This window comes from Narcine bancroftii, chromosome 9 (genome assembly GCF_036971445.1).
Source record: "Narcine bancroftii isolate sNarBan1 chromosome 9, sNarBan1.hap1, whole genome shotgun sequence".
NCBI classification, from domain to species: domain Eukaryota; kingdom Metazoa; phylum Chordata; class Chondrichthyes; order Torpediniformes; family Narcinidae; genus Narcine; species Narcine bancroftii.
This window is the reverse complement of record NC_091477.1, coordinates 122,605,483-122,621,939: the sequence shown is the minus strand read 5'-3', so window position 1 is coordinate 122,621,939 and position 16,457 is coordinate 122,605,483. Positions and strand designations below refer to the sequence as shown.

The 16,457-nt window shown below is 45.3% G+C and overlaps 1 protein-coding gene across 1 annotated transcript; it reads left to right on the top strand.

Moving 5' to 3' along the window:
- Positions 1–216: 216 nt before the first annotated feature.
- LOC138742760 (claudin-11-like) lies at positions 217–14,582 on the top strand. Its single transcript, XM_069897611.1, has 3 exons — positions 217–637; positions 8,499–8,663; positions 9,546–14,582. The coding sequence occupies exons 1-3, from the start codon at positions 412–414 to the stop codon at positions 9,788–9,790; spliced, it is 636 nt and encodes a 211-aa protein (XP_069753712.1). The 5' UTR covers positions 217–411; the 3' UTR covers positions 9,791–14,582.
- The last annotated feature ends 1,875 nt before the right edge of the window (positions 14,583–16,457 follow it).

The window sequence follows — 16,457 nt, the reverse complement described above, 5'->3', positions numbered from 1 at the left end:
TTCCTTCATGGTTTGAAATAGATCAAGCACAACTGTGTTTCCAATTTGCAGTCTTGTTTTCCACAGCTGGAAAGGGGCACTGAAGAAAAAAGCATCCCCAAGCTTACTTCAGTCTTCACTGATAGGCTGGGGAAATTGCTCCCCGCCCCTTCAGATAATTTCTGTAACTGATTGGTTGGTTGAAGTTTGAGGACTGAACTCAGAGTTTATGATCAGTGTGATTTGACTTTTGTTGAACACAGCACAGAGAGATATTTATTCCAACAGGCAGCCGAAGAAAGAGCTTTATCGTGGGAACTCACACTGCCTGCATTTTGGAACTTGTTATTTTGTTTCTGTGGGATACATTGAGAGGAAGCAAGATCCAAACAATTTTACCAGGTCTGAGCTGCTCAGGAAAGTGGAGGCCAGATGAGTTCAATGTGTCTGCATGTCCTGGGGTTTATCTTCAGTTCCCTTGGCTGGATCAGCATTCTGATTGCCACCGGCACCAAAGAATGGGTTCAGACCTGCTCGATACGAGGCACGAGTTGCCAACACTTTCTCGAATTTAAGCTGCGGGGCTTGTGGACTGAGTGTTACCGATCAGCGGAAGCCTACCACTGCAAGACTATATCTGACATCCTCAGAATGCCAGGTAACTCCAATATTTCAGTCCCACTTCACCCTCTCTCTCCAACTTCTTTCTATAATTTCCTTTTACTATTGAATACGCATTCCCTCTTTTTACAACAATCCAATCCGACTAATGTTCCCTCTTCCCAGTCACATTTTTTTTTCATCAGTTGCTCACTTTTCCCCCTTTATTCCTTTTAATTCGATGTCTAATTAAATGTTTTGGCACCAACATCTGGCTGTTTCATCAAGAGAGTTTGAACACAATGCAGAAATGAAAATCTGGTTCCACAGAATGATTTGACTTCTGGTTCCGAGTGAGTGTAGCCAACAGTGCTTCCCAAAGAGAAAAGGTTAACCCCTTGTGGTACAGAATGACACATTTGTCAGATTTTCTGTCCAGCCTGGTTTGTCTCGTTGTTGCCAATGTGTTGCTCTCTCATTTCTGAAGCTGAAGAACGTGGGTTCAAGTTCTTCATGCCTGCTGACTCTCCCACAATCTCCTGATACACGGCTGAGACATCATCAGTGGAGCTGCTTTTAACTTGTGATTAGTAAAACCACCGAAACACTGGAGGAACTCAGCCGGTCCTGCAGCGTGCACAGGAGGTCAAGGTTTTGGGCCTGAGCCCTTCCTCTTTACCTCCTATGGACACCACGAGACTGGCTGAGCTCCTCTAGCATCCCTGTGTTTTTACTACAAACACAGCATCTGCAGACTTTTATGCTTCACCCTCTTTAACTTGAGACCCTGTCTCTCCTCCTGTCAGGGTAAGAATTTCCATGAAATCAAGCAAGTCAATGTTCCCCATGACCTGGTCAATCTGATCCCCTAACCAATACTTTAAGTAGACCATTTGTCCTTCACTACAGAACAGCTTCTGGATGGTACTGGACACAAACTGCCCTCCATACATAAAGCCCTTTCATTGGTTCTGAAATGTTGTTTGCCCATCTTGAGCTTGAGTTTCTGCTTCTACCCAACTTCTTTCTTATAAGCTATTGAGTCAGGATTCCTGCTCTGTTTAGCTTTGCAGATAGAAATGGAACTTCTGGCTTCCACATTCTCTCTGTTTCTGGGAGCTGACATATATCAATGGACTTTTACCAATGGTTCCATTTCATCCTTTGCTGGTTCTTCACTCATGTACAACGAGTGAAAGATGAGATTTGAGAACCAATCACACAGGCACAGAAGGCAATGGCCAAGGCTGGAAGACAGGGCATTAATACAAAGGGGTCCCTCCATGGATTGTCATGGGGGATTAAGGCCAAATGGCCAGATCCTATTCTGCTTCTCTCTGTGACCCCATAGGTGTGTCAATCCATGTCTTTGAGACCACTCTTTGGGATTTGCTCGCACTGATTGTGTGACCAAATCACTCATTAGAGATCAGATTCCTTTCTTTCCTTTAGACAGAGTAATCTATTCATTCAAAGGTGCCAGTATTTCTTGAACTGACTATATATTCATCAGTTCACACCACCTCTTTTGTCCTCCCTCTCTCATTCTTTCTCCCTCTCTTTCTTTCTCTCTCACACGCATTCCCTATCTCTGTCTCACTATCTCTCTCCCTCGCTGTGTCTCCACTTCCCTCTACCTCTCTCCCCCCTCTCTCTCTCTCACTATTTTTCTCTCTATGCCTCTCTCCCTCTCCCTCCCCTTCATCTCTCTCCCACTGTCTCTCCTTCCCTCTCACCCTCTCTCCACCCCCTCTCCTCTCTCTATCCCTCTGTTCCCCCCCCTCTCTCTGGTGGTGGGAGAAAGGTCAATAGAACCGTTCCTATGTGGGAGTGTCCCAGTGAAGAGAATGCACCAAGGAAGCAGATCCCAGCCGAAATGGTGGCCCCTTGGTGCTCTCGTGACCTCTGGATCTGCTGAACTCAGTCAAGGCAGGCAATTCAGGTGCAGAGATCCAATGAGATAAGGGCTTGGTGATTTTTAAATTTTAAATTTAGACATGTAGAATTGTTGCAGGCCCTTTCTGCCCAAGAGTCCATGGAGCCCAATTTACACCCCCGGTTCGTTTTAAACGGTGGGAGGAAACCGGAGGCCCCGGGGAAAACCCATGCCGACATGGGGAGAATGAGCAAACTCCTTACAGACAGCGCGGGATTCGAACCCTGGTCTTGATCACTGGGGCTGTGAAGGCATTGCGCTAACTGGTACACTGACTGTGCTGCCCTGGTGATACTGGGTGAAGGATAAATATTGGCCAGAACACTGAAAGAACTGCCCCTGCTTTTCTTTAAAGAGAGACCATGGGTGTGCCCCAGCCCCGGGAGTGGGAACATGACCTGATTTCTCAGAATCTCTCTTCAAAAGAAGATTCAGTGGTCCTTATCCTTTTGTGCTCAAGGTTCTGGTGCGGGGACTGGAGGACTGACGCAAGGGAGAACTGCAGTCCATTCATCCTGCAGCTCTCCTCCTGTGGCCTCACATTAGTCTCCCAAGAAAACTCTCTGCCTTGTTCGCGAGCACAGGCTGGAATATGTGAGAAGCCCCTTCACTGCTTCCAATTCCAATTCCGAGTCAGGAATCAGCCAGGAGTTTTCATTACACATAACAAACCAGCTCCAAGCCCTTCCAATTTGTCACAGGTCTCAGTTATTGTTCCAAGGGCTTTATCTGTCCGGCAGGGTCATGAGAGAAGATTGTGCATGTGAGCACGGGGCAACTCTGGGTGTTTATGCAGCTGGAGGCTGCTTTGCCCATGGAAGATTGCTAACAGCTGGAGGCCGCTGCACAAACGCAGGAAACATGAAACAGGAGCAGATGACAGTTAAAAAAGACACGGCCTGAGTCGCCCAGACAAAAGAAATCCTTTGCATTGGTGTTTGCTTCCTTCCATGTAAACAGTGAACCATTGTCACACCACACTCTCTGTATGAGATGAAAATAAGGGCGCATACCTCTCCAAACATGGAAAACACTGAAAAATACATACCCCTTTACAGGAAAACCACTCACCTGTCAACAATCCAAACCAGCAGGTTGCTTCTTACTGGGCTCTGGTTTCTACATTACATGCAGTGCCTCAGATGTGTTTTCCATCTGTCTGTCTACTTCACCGTTCAGCTCTACACCATCTGTGAAAAGCTGCCTATATGCATTTCACTCCCTTTCCGCCTCTCTTTCTCTTTCTTTCTCTCTGTCCCTCCCTCTCTCATCCTCCATTGTCTATATAGACTCTCTCCATTTGTTCCTCAACTTTTGTTCACTGTCTCCCTTTTTCTGTCCCTCTCCCTATTCCCCTCTCTCTCCTTCCCTTTAACTATTCTTCCCCCTCTGTCAAGATTCAAGATTCAATTTATTGTCATGTAATAAAAGTGTCATATAACAAGAAGATGCTTTTGCCTGCTGTAAGGAAGATGGATTCGCCATCTGCAGAAATTGTTTGAAGCTCCTCTTACAGTCAAAGACAAGCAAAAGGGAGCCCCCTCAGAGTCACTGAGTGTCCATGGATTCACCTCCAGCCTATGCACTGCAGAGAATCCAGTCCGTCATCAGAAATTTGAGCTTCTCTCTCTCTCTCCCTCTCTTTTTCTGTCTCTTCCCCACTCTCCTTTGCTCTCCTTTTCTCTTTCTGTCTCTCTCTCCTTCTCTCTCTCTCTCACACACACACACACACACACACTACATACACATACACACCACACACACACACACACACACACACACACACACACACACACTTATGGCAGACTAAAGCAAATCTCATTTAATATTGGATTGTTTTTATTACATGACCATAAAGGTATCTTGAATTGTGAATCTCTGTTTCTCTCTCTGTCCCTGTCTCTGTCTCTCTCCACCTCACTCCTCCCTCCTTTCCCCCTTCCTTCTCCAGATTCAGTCAGACTGGCCCCTAACCCCACTGACTACCTGTTGACTGACTGGCGTATAAAGCAGGATTAATGTGTGATCAGGGTCGTCACGTGGTTGATGGTCGGTGGGGTCCATGAGTTGTAGCACAGCACAATGCCACAGTGAGGAGAGCTGTGCCTCACAGCGCCCAAGACCCAGTTCAACTCTGACCTTGGATGCTGTATGTGTGGAATTTGCAAGTTTCCCTGTGACTGCACGGTTTCCTCTGGGTGCTCCAGTTTACTCCCACTTCCCAAAGATGTCCAGGTTGGGAGGTTAATTTCTGCTGTAAATTACTTGATGTGTAGGTGAGAGGAAGAACTGGGGTGGGTGGAGGGCGGAGGGAGGAAGTGATGAGAATGCAGGGAGAATAAAATGGGATCAATGGAGGATGAATTGTTTTGTCCCCTTCCCCACCTACCGCCTCCCCCCATTCTCAAGGTCCAGCCTTTTTGGTTCCATTCTCTTCCAGCTCCATCTTTCCCCCACCCTTGCCCACCACCACCGTAATCCCCTGTTCCCACCTTCTCTTCTTCCAATACCAGTACATCAGCCTTCATCTCTAATCTTTTGCATGGTGTTTTCTTCCTTCCAAGAAATAATTATATTTTTAAAAGTTTAGACTTACAGCATGGTTAAAGACCCTCAGTAAACTTACCCTGAACCCATATCCCAAGTTCAGGCATTGTCATTCTCATATCAACCCCATCAATGCCCCTCTTCACTTTTTGTATCTCTATCCGCTCCCTCTTCAACCTATTCTGCTTCAAAGGGAACACAACCAATTTTCCACACACTCCCCAAACATGCCGGTGAATCTCCTCTGCAGCCTGTTCAGGGCAATCATGTCCTTCCAGAGTCTGGATTCATTAATGGATTCGTGGAATTATATAGACCCTTTGGCTAACTCATACATGCTGGCCAACTTGCCTACCTGGGTTTGTCTCCTATCCTTGGAAACCTTTCCTAAGGGTTCACCTGTCCTTCCACCTCCACCACTTTCTCTGGCAGCTTGGTCAACATATCCATCACCCTCTGCATGAAATCCTTGCGCCCCCACCCTACACCACCCCTCCCCCCCCCGCCCCCCAGACCTCCTATAAATCTTTTCCCTCTGACATTAATCCACTGGTTCTCAACCTTTTTTTGATCTGAGGCCCACCTAGTTTCTGGGAAACTAGGGAATGACAGGGAAATATTTTCAAGTCAAAGGCAGCTCTTAAGAAACACATTTTTATCCAATTTAAAGTATATTATTGAACATTTTAAAAGAACCACATGGTCCACTAGTTGATAACCACTGCATTAAATCTTTGCAACTCAGTTTCAGACTTCCTTACCCTGGGAAAATGATTATGACTATCTACCCTATACATGCCCCTCATCATTTCATTATCCTTTGTCCAATCTCCCCTCAGCTTCTTCTGCTCTAGAGAAAACAGTCCCACTTGTCCAAACTCAAGGGCTCTAGACTTGGCAACATCTTTCCTGCACGCTCCTGGAAGCCAGCATGGACCCAATGGGATGAATGGCCTCTTTTGGTCCTGAAGTGAGATCATATCTATAAGATCACATTGGGATGGCATGGAAATAGGGCCTTTGCCCTAACTTTCCCACCCTGCCCAAAATGTCACTTCCACACTTATCTCACCTGGCTGCATTTGCCCCATTTCCCTCAAAACCCATCCTATCTATGTATCCGTCCAAATGGTTCCTGCCTCAGCAACCTCTTCCTGCTGCCCATTCCTTTGTTTACATTTGGTTCCTTACACCAGTGTCTGTACCATCTTGTGTCTCCCAGCCTATCCAGTATTGCCTCATGTGAAATCTTCTATCCCAGGCAACATACTCGTGAATCACCTCTGTGTCCTCTCTGGTGTAATCATGTCCTTCCTACGGATGGTCATTTTGGCCATGGAGTTATACAGCCCAGGAACAGGCCCTTCTACCCAATGTCCACACTGACCATGTTTTCTAACTGAAATTGGGTTCGGCCCATAATCCCTCAACTTTTTCAGGTACAAGTACTGTTTTAAATGCCTTTTAAACATTGGAATTGTACCCACTTCCTCTGTTCATAGACACACCGTCCTCTGAGTGGAAAAATTACTTCTCCTTTCACCTTGAACTTCTGAACTCCTTTATCCTGAGGAAAGGACTGTGACTATTCCATTTATCCATGCCCTCCATGACAAGGTTGCCCCTCAATCTCCCATATCCCAGGGAAACTGTCCCATCCTCAAGCCCTGCGGCCCTGGCAACATGTTTGTGCATCCTTTCTGCACCCTTTCCAGCTTACCTTGTCTAATGACTGTGAGTCCAGACTGTGGATCAGTAGTCTGGTAATTTGGGCAGTAGGACACCACCATGTTCATAGCTCCACTGTGCTCCAGTCTTCTCCGGAAGTATAGCGCCATTACCAAGCCATATAAAGGATGGAAAGTTTGCCACCCTAAAAATCTCCTGCATATTTCTATTTGCTGCTTTCTGTTCTTTAATCCAACCCTAAACTTGCCAGCTATTTGAAAACCACACAGTGTGTAGGAGGAACTCAGCAAATCAGACACCATCATGGGAATGCAATAGGTAGTCGACGCTTTGGGCCCAAGCCCTTTTTCAGGAGTAGCGAGAATCAGGTAGAAGCTCAACTAGAAATGTGGGTTGGGGTGGAGAGTGGGTGGGCAGATGATAGGTGAATACAGGTGGGAGGGAAAAGAAAAGGATCTGTGAGGTTTATAGGGGGAAGGGGCAGAGGGCTGAGGGAGGTGCACTCTGACAGGAGGAATGAAAGGAAGGGGTGGGGAGATGGAAGGAAGGAATGGCAGGGAGAGAGGGCAGGGAAGAGGAAACAGAAGAGAGGGAGGAATGGGGCCAGAGAGAGGAGGGAAAGCGAATATTGATGCTGCCTGGTTGGAAACTGCCAAGACAAAATGTAAGGTGTTGTTCCTCCAATTACAGGTGGCCTCAGCTTGGTAGTACATGAAGCCATGGATGGACATGTTGGTGTAGGATATTGAAACCTACTGGTTAGCTCTCCTGCTTGCTACTCATTTCACCTTTGAAAAACAAAAGGCTATGAGACTTGTGAAGTTTCCCATAAAAAGCCACATTGAATCTACTGAATCACGCAATGGTTTGCTAAATACCCTGGAAGTGTTTCTGTAGCGATGAGTGATGGCATCCAGTATTTTTGTCAATAGCAGATATTAGACTGGCTGATGCATGGTTTCCTGTTTTGTTCTCTCCCTGCCTTCTTAAATAGCTGTGTTAAGTTTGCTGCCCTCCAATTTGCTGAGGCTGTTCCAGAAACAATATCTTCTTGTCTTCCCATCTTCCTTGGCCTTCAGAGCTGCAGCCTGTAATGGATTTGAGGGAGATCGGTTCACAGAGATAACTTCCATCATTCCTCTCTCCTTCATCTATCCTCACCTGGAAAAAGATTCTGCTTTCTCAGCCCCTCCTCAATGGCATAAAAGAATTATCTCAAGTTCATTTATTTTCACATATACCAAGGTGCAGTGATTGAGTTTGTTTTGCAAGCACTAGACATCTCATACATAGTAAAACAAGTGAGACACAGTACAGGTGTGCAGTGTTCCAGAGAGAGGTCAGCTGGTACAGAGCAAAGTCAGCATCATTGTACTGGCGTGGGGTTCATTCATGAGCCTAATAACAGCAGGAAAAAACTGTTCTTGAATCTGGGAAAGTGCGTGATATCACACTTGTGATTCTTCTTCTTGATAGAAGGAGTGAAGAGAATGTGATCAGGGTGGGATGAGTCTTGTAACATATTGGCTTTTCAAGGCAGTAGGAGTGTAGACAGAGTTGATGGAGGGGAGATCGTGTGTGATACCCTAAGCCATCACTGTGTGGGATGGGAACTGCTCCGACCAACACCATATGAAACCACAGAGTGTTGTAAATGTGGCTCAGGTCATCAGGATCTATCTTTATTATTTCTCTGACCGTGATCTCGACCTTCGGCTTCATCTGTACCCACTTTGTCCTCATGCAGCTTACCTGCAGACCAGCCGAGCTCTGATGGTCACTGCCTCCATCTTGGGGCTTCCTGCCATTCTCCTTGTGCTCATGGCATTACCGTGTATGCGCCTTGGACCTGACTCCCCATCTTCCAAACACAAGCAATCCCTGCTGGGTGGAATCCTCCTCATTCTGCTGGGTGAGTGAACAGCTAACTTTTAAAATAACTATAAGGAGGGCAATGTTGTAATGGAAGGTCATCACAGAAAAATAGTGAAAAGGTACCACATAATTGCAGGTAAGTAAGGAACCAGATTTATTGTCATATGTACAGAGATCCAGTGATTTTTTTTGTGAGCAGCCCCGCTAGACATCTTGTATATAATACAGTGTGTAGAGTTAGAGAGAGAGATCAGTTGGGACAGAACAAAGACAGCATCATTGTACTGTGAGGGGCTCATTCAGGAGTCCGATAACAGCAGGAAAGAAACTGTCATTGAATTTGTGGGGGTGTGATCTCACACTCGTGAATCTTCTTCCTGACAGGAAGGAAGGTGAAAGGAGTGTATGGGTCTTTTAGTCTGTTGGCTGATTTTCCAAGGTAGCTGGAGTTGTAGACAGAGTCAATGAAGAGGAGGGGAGTATGTGATGGAGTCGATGGAAGGGAGGGGGTTTATGATGGAGTCAATGAAGGGGAGGGGGGGTGTGTGATAGTTGTTGGAGGGAGTTGTGTAATGGAGTCAATGGGGAGGGGTTATGTGATGGAGGGAGGGGTGTGTGATGAAGGGGAGGGGTGTGTGATGGTTGATGAAGGGGAGGGAATATGTGATGGAGGGAGGGGTGTGTGATGGAGAGAAGAGGGTCTACAATGGAGGGAGGAGATGAGTGATGGGGAAAATGTGAGTGATGGAGGGAAGAGGGGATTGAGGGGAGGGGGTGTGTGTGATGGAGAGGAGGGATGTGTGTGTGATGGAGGGGAGGGGTGTGAGTGATGGAGGGGAGGGAGGTGTGTGATGGAGGGGAGCCATGTGTGGACTGAGCCACATTCACAATTAAACAACTCTTCCTTCCTATCTTCCAGCAATCTGTTCTGCGGTGGCCACCATTTGGTTTCCAGTGGGAGTCCACAAGGTGGAGTACCTCTTCAACTTTGGATATTCACTCTTCTTGGGATGGATAGGCACGTTGCTTTGTCTGTTGGGAGGGGCGGTGATTGCATGCTGCACCGGCCCCTCCCCAGAGCTCCAGGAAAACCGGTATTACTACGCTTCGCAAGGCTCTTCAACCATGATAAACCCGACACACGCCAAGAGCGCACACGTCTAAGGAAGGTGTACGGCCTGAAGGAGCAGCGACTGATCTCACATCCAGCGTTGGGTAATACCTGTGGCAAAAACCAACATGAAAATACACTCTTCTTACTGAAAGGAGAACAGTGATCAATGTTATTCCTCACGGTGGATACAGTATCAACCCTTATTACAATTATTGCTGTGGATCTTTGCCTGGATCATATTGAAAAATGAAAGTTATTTCCTCTTGTTGAATGATAAATAATTATAGACCATTTCTGGGTGGGCATGCTGCAGAAGCAAGTGCTGGGGTCAGGGGTGGGTGCATGGAGGGTGGTGGAGAGTCAGTTTGGGGCTTTGAAGCAGGAAGTAGTTAGCTATCTGGGCAGGTAAAGCACGCCTGTGGCTAAAATTCACCTCCCAATTCCCATCAAAATCAGTAATCTTCCTCAAAGCTAAACAAAACCTGAAAATCCTCTCCAAAGATCTTTCTGCAGTGTTAGCTCTGTGGGAACTGCATGCCCTGTAATTCTATTTCACGCCAGCTAATTTACAAATAGTTTTTAATTGTAGTAGAGCATCATGACAGACCAAACAAACAACGAGGAACTGAGGGGTCAGGTGGGGAAAAGGCTACCACTGGAAAACTGAGCTCCAAGCCATGGCAAGGCTAAATTTCAAAGATTAGGAAAGAAGAAACAAAATCATTTTGAATATCTACCCAAAGGGGAATCAAATGTTTAACAAGCCCCTGGTACAGGCGTGGAAATGAGTGACATTAACTGCAACAACAGAACTGGTTGTGATTCAGTGAAATGGGGGGAGGTGGGGTGCTAACTATAAACTGTCCAAAGCTATCAGCTATGGTAACCCTTGGCACGATGGCTCAATGGGAGCACTTTCAATGAGAAGGCTTGTATACCCCACCCTGCATTAGGCTCAGGGAGCTCATTCTGGTACAACTGGGCTTTCCTCCATGATATTGTGGAGAGTGGAGATGGTCAACACAGTGAGGCAGGCAGGCAATTACATGGAAGGGGGGAATGCTGAAGAAGTGATCAGTTTGGCAGGAGGTAGAGAGGATTGGGAAGCTTTTTTTTCATTCACTCACAGGGTCTCAGCATCTCTGCCCTTGATGGGCCAGACCTTCCACCTCATGGAAGTGCTGCCACGATGATATTGGGGAACAAGCTCCAGAATAAAGTAATATTTTTGCAGTTTGGTTGGTGACTGACTCAGGTTTCCTAGAGGAGATGGTTCACAAGTGGTGACAAAACAGGGAGCTGTTGGTCAGAGGGTGGGAGATGGAGGTGAATCAGCAATGGGGAGAGGTGGTGGCACATAGGAACAATGGGAAGTCAGGGAAGTAAGTGAGAGATGGTTAGCTCGGATGTTCCAGTTGTGGCTTCAAAGTGATCAGCCCATTGATGTTGATGCAAGGCTCCACTTATGACATTACTTCTGTTTTCTCTTGAGCCCTGTGAGTGCAGTAGAAACTTGTACAGGCAGCATCAGGTTGATGGTGTCACTGTGTATACCCAGCACAGAGGAGCAAGGAATAATGTCAGCCTGCTCTCTCAGCTTGGTGATCGACCAACATGAGAGTCAGGATGTAACTCCTACTGCAGTTCCATCACACTGTGCATCAAGGTTCCTTCAGGTGTAAAGAAATCCTTTCAAGTAAGACATGTTTTAGTTGTACGTATTTGTTTAAAGATTTGCCAAATTTAATTTGTATTGAATGAAAAAGAAATTGGGAGAAATGAAAAGTTGGCTGTTAGCTGTAATATTGCTGGCCTTTGTAAATGTCTGCCTGTCTTGGTGCATGGGCATCTGTTAGATCAACCACAAGAACAACATGTACACTTGACCTGGGTAAGAACAGCTGGTTCCTTTCCCTGAAGTATACCTTAAATCTGTGGCCCTTTTTAATTTGACAATTGAGTAACTTCATGGTAATCACTGCTCATTTGAAGTTTAAAATGCCAGATTAATTTAATGAAATGAATCTTCTCCCCAGCTTCGTGGGAAATTCAGCCCTACCATTCAGTGAGATCGTGGCTGGTTTTTAAACCTCAGCTTCACATTTCTGCATTGACCCCATTTCTATTATTTTTGATTATGTCCAATAATTTGTTGAACTCTGTCTTCAGCACATTTGGCAACTGAGCCTCCACTGTCATCTTGGGGAGACAGTCCTGAAGATTCACCACACTATGAGTGAAGAATTGTCTTTCTCATTCAAAATTCAAGATGAAGATTTTGTTTATTGTTTATGCACACAGAAAGGTTTGACCCTTGTTTATCTGGTAAAGATACATAAACACACAGTATTTTGAGACAATGATCCCTTGTTCTGGACACATCAATAAGGAAGCATGTTCCTCTGTCAGGCCCCAGGAGAATTTTGTAAATTACAATTAAATCACTGCTTATTCTTTTGAACTGGAGAGATTAGAGACTTCATCTCTCCTCTATTCCAGGAATCAGTGTGGTTCTCTACCTTGTTGTTTCTTTGGGTAAGAAGCAGACAGCATTCCAACTACAATTTCAACGCGACTGTGATTCCTTGAATCCTCTTCCAATAAAGGGAATCGTACTGTTTACCTTCCGAGCAAACTTGCTGTGCCTTTGAATTCATAGAACCTTCAGCTCACAATGTTGTGCTGACCTATGTAAACCTATTGTCAGTGGTTCATGTACAAGGCCAACCAACTCCTGCAGAAGACCAGCATCTTCCAATCTCTCACAATATATAGAGAACCTTGCTCTTCTCGATTTCCTCCACCAAAGTGTATTTGTCCATACTCCATTCTATCTGCTCTGTCCTTACATGTTCCTCACAATCCACACTGCTATCTCTGCTGGGTGGCACCCACAAGAATAGATGTGTTGGTGCCTGGCGCTAGTCACTCTTACACCCCACTAGTCATACTTCACTAGCCCGAAAAATATTCTGACTCTCTTACTTGTCCCTATGAACCAATCCCCAATCTACACCCTTAAGAGTGTGCACTCTCATTTTGCAGGAACCACTTGGCAGGTCAGGTACCAACTACGGAGAGAGAACCGGTTAACATTTTTGGCCAATGAACTTCCAATCAGACCTGGGTTTGGTATTACTGTTCCATCAGCAAATCATTACATTCCTCTTTCCAGCATTTATTCAGAATGGGTCCACCATTGCTTTTGTCTTCTCCATGGAGATTGATGGGGCAAATGGCCACTCTCTGTGCTGTAACAGTTCTATAACTATATGAATTCAGATTAATGCTGCCAGGGCTTCAGATGAGTGACGGAACAAGGGGGAGAGTATGATCTGGTCCTTGTGTCTCTAGGATCTGATGGGAATTGTGCTCAACATAGATATCTCTCTCGTTGCTAATTGTTAGTGGAAGGTGAGATAATGTTTCTTATCTGGGACCTAAGCATCCACTGAAGCACTTGCTTAGACATTCAATGTCGTGCTGTTTTGGTGTGCTGGGCATGTGCAGCTGTTTCTGAAAATGACCACAGTTTTTCATAACCATAGTCTTCAACTTATTGGAGTGAAACACCAAAGTCTGCAGATGTTGTGATAGCGGTTAAAACACACAGAAATGAAAGAGGAACTCAGCAGGTCTCACAATGGCCAAAGGAAGTAAAGATATATTTACCAACATTTCAAACCTGAGCCCTTCTTCAAGGCAGAAGCTAAAGGTGGGCAGGCGTCTTATTTAAAGACTAGAGGTGAGGGGGAAGAATGAGAGGGGGAGGAAGGAAAAGGGAAGACAGAGAGAGAGAGACGGAGTGGTGGTTTACTCCTGGAAGGAGAGCTGTGCAGTACTCAACAGGATCTGCAGCTCCTTTGTTTATCGCTGGAAGGGTAACCCCTTATTGGAGCTCACTGTGTAGCTGAATTGAGGGCTTCCATGGTGGTGGGGGTCAACATGGGAAGGGAGATGCATGGGTGGTGGCATGTAATTGTGTACCCTGACTGAGTCCCACACTATGAGTGGCTTGAGATCCCTGGATGATCATTGAGGTTGGGTGGCACACAGAATAAAAGGTGGGCTCAAACATTATTGTGACAGTTGATAAAAGGTGATAGCTCCCACCTGAAAGTTCCAAGGTATTCCAGCGAGGGGGAGATGCATGCTGGGTGACTTTTCACATCATCAAATGCCGGATGGTACTGACAAACCCTGTCACGCAGAGGTAAATGCTGCATGTGTGTGGGCCCAGTGTCACCTATGGGTGGGCCCAGTGGCACCATGTGTGTGGGCTCAATGACACTGAGAAATGAGACAGGTGAAGTCACTCTATGTACACTTGGCTTTGTAAAAACCAAATTCTCGGTCGTCAGTAATTCTGAGCCCTGTTCCTGAGGAAAGGAATCATAACTGAAGATTAACAACTTATGAAGGAGGTCCCTGAATGATAGTTTAATGATTTTACAAACTAGAAATACACAAATGCACTGGAGAAACTCAGCAGGTCTCAGGCCCAAAACGCTGGTTCCCCTCTACTTCCTATGGATGCTGTGTGACCTGCCGAGTTTTTCCAGCAGGTTTGTGTGTTGTACTCCACCCCAATGTCTACTGACTTTCTTGTTTAACAGTTGGTGTACATGAATGCTGCAAGACTGATCCATCTCTGGGGACAGAAAGTGTTGCAAAAGGAGTGCCATTGTCACCAAAGAGTTTGCAATTTCCAGAACAATTGAGTTTCAAGGTAACAAATAATCTGACATGTGTAATTTGAATATTGTAAAATAATTAAACAATATTTCCATGTATTATATGCTCCACGGATTTATGATTATATAATAAAAGATATATAAATTGGCTCAATCTCATCGTTGTATTGGAGTGATGTCCAACCTCTTGGGTAGAATTTGACTTCCACAGCATCAAACTGACAAAGGTTTGAAATATCATGTTCCTGGGGAAGTGAGGAAGGGATCTTCTTTGTTTCAGTGTGACTGGGGGGTGCTGGGAGACAGTGCCCAGGGGCACAGCTGATTAACCCCTTCATTGCAAACTGTTTCAACAAAAGTGAGTATTAACACAACGCTGGAGAAACTCAGCAGGTCAAACAGTGTCCTTTACACAGCAAAGATATAGAACCAATGTTTCGAGCTTGAGCCCTTCATTAAGGCACCTGTCTACATTTTTCTCAAATCTTGCTGAAGGACTCAAGGCCAAAACATTGGTTCTGTATCTTTGCTGTATAAAGGACACTGTTTGACCTGCTGAGTTTCTCCAGTATTGTGTTTTTACTTCAACCACAACGTGTGCAGATTTTCATGCTTTACCTCTTGAACAAATGTGAGGACTGTAAGTTGCCCGGGAAAAGAAGATAATACCTTAACCAGGCAGATTCAAGTGTGTGGAGATTGTGACCTTGGAATTTCCAACTCAATACAATCATTCTCACAGACCTCAGAGAATTTGAAATTCCACAGGAAAAGGAAATCTGGTTTGCTCTAAGACAATGGACTCTGATCCCAGGATATGAGCTCAGAGTTCTTCAATCGGGAAACGATCGAAGACTGGGAAAAGGAAATAATTTCACTGGAAATTTTAAAATCATGTACCTTCAGTGATTATGATTGGATCTATTTATTTCAGACATACAGCCATTCCAGTCTATGAGTCCATGCCACCGAATGACACCCAATTAACCCACAACCCCTATACATTTTGAAGGGTGGGAGGAAACCCATACAGACACAGGGAAAACGTTCCAAACAGCACTGGATACAAACCTCTGTCCATGCCACTATAACAACATTGCACTAGCCATGCCTCCCTATACTGACTGGAAATTTGAAGAACGGGAGTAGATTTGAGAAGGTCCAACTCAGGAAGGACACAAGTGACTTGACAAACCCAGGTCCTGTAGCTTCTCTCAGGATATGCAAAGACCGTATAGAAAAATGCATGGGAAGATTAGGGAAGTCTTGGGACCTGTATGCCTAACAGAGACGATCTGATGTTAGACCAAATGCTGGATGTTAATGTTGCCTACACATTGACAGTGGCTGGAAGTGAAAGCTCCAGCAGCGGGGTTAATACAGAATAAGAGCAGTGCAGAAAGAAGGGAGGAATAAACACCAGAAGCAAAATCCTTGGTTGCTCACTCCATTTACCTCATTCCCGAGTTTCTGTGAGGTAGGATCCAGCAAATTATTGGCATCAATTTATTGACAACATGCTGCAAAAAAGATGATCTCTTTGACAATCCTGTCTCTGCTGTTTGATTGGTTGAGGTTTAAGGTATTTCACTCAGAATTCTCCATTCGGTAATGTTGGCTGAAAAATAAATATTAGCCTCAGGACACAGAATATTTCTGTCCTCGAGGCCAGGCCTCACTGTCTCAGTGCAACAGCTTGCAAGATCAATGAACTTTCTTCCCAGTGAACATAGGAAAGAGCTGGTCATTGCAAAAGTGTTTTAGTAATGAATATACATATTTTTGATTGTTTTTCTATGCATCTGCTTTATTCTTGTCCTATTTTTTTGCAAAGAAAACCAGAGCAAGGCTTGAGGTTAACTCAGGGAAAAGGACTTTTGCTTTAGGGAGATACGGCTACAAAGATAGGAATGTTTAAGAGCAGCTGAGAGGACAGATGAGGGCTTTCCATCAGGGAACGTCAGTGTGGAGTTTAATGCCCAAGGTTAAGATGCCCCATCTTCAAGAATATTATCCATTAGCC

What these genes read in the sequence shown, in the direction of transcription:
- LOC138742760 (XM_069897611.1), top strand. Translation starts at nt 412, where the DNA reads ATGAGTTCAATGTGTCTGCATGTCCTGGGGTTTATCTTCAGTTCCCTT. An exon ending in TGACATCCTCAGAATGCCAG is followed by an intron (nt 638 to 8,498) that starts GTAACTCCAATA and finishes GTCCTCATGCAG; the next exon opens with CTTACCTGCAGACCAGCCGA. An exon ending in AATCCTCCTCATTCTGCTGG is followed by an intron (nt 8,664 to 9,545) that starts GTGAGTGAACAG and finishes CCTATCTTCCAG; the next exon opens with CAATCTGTTCTGCGGTGGCC.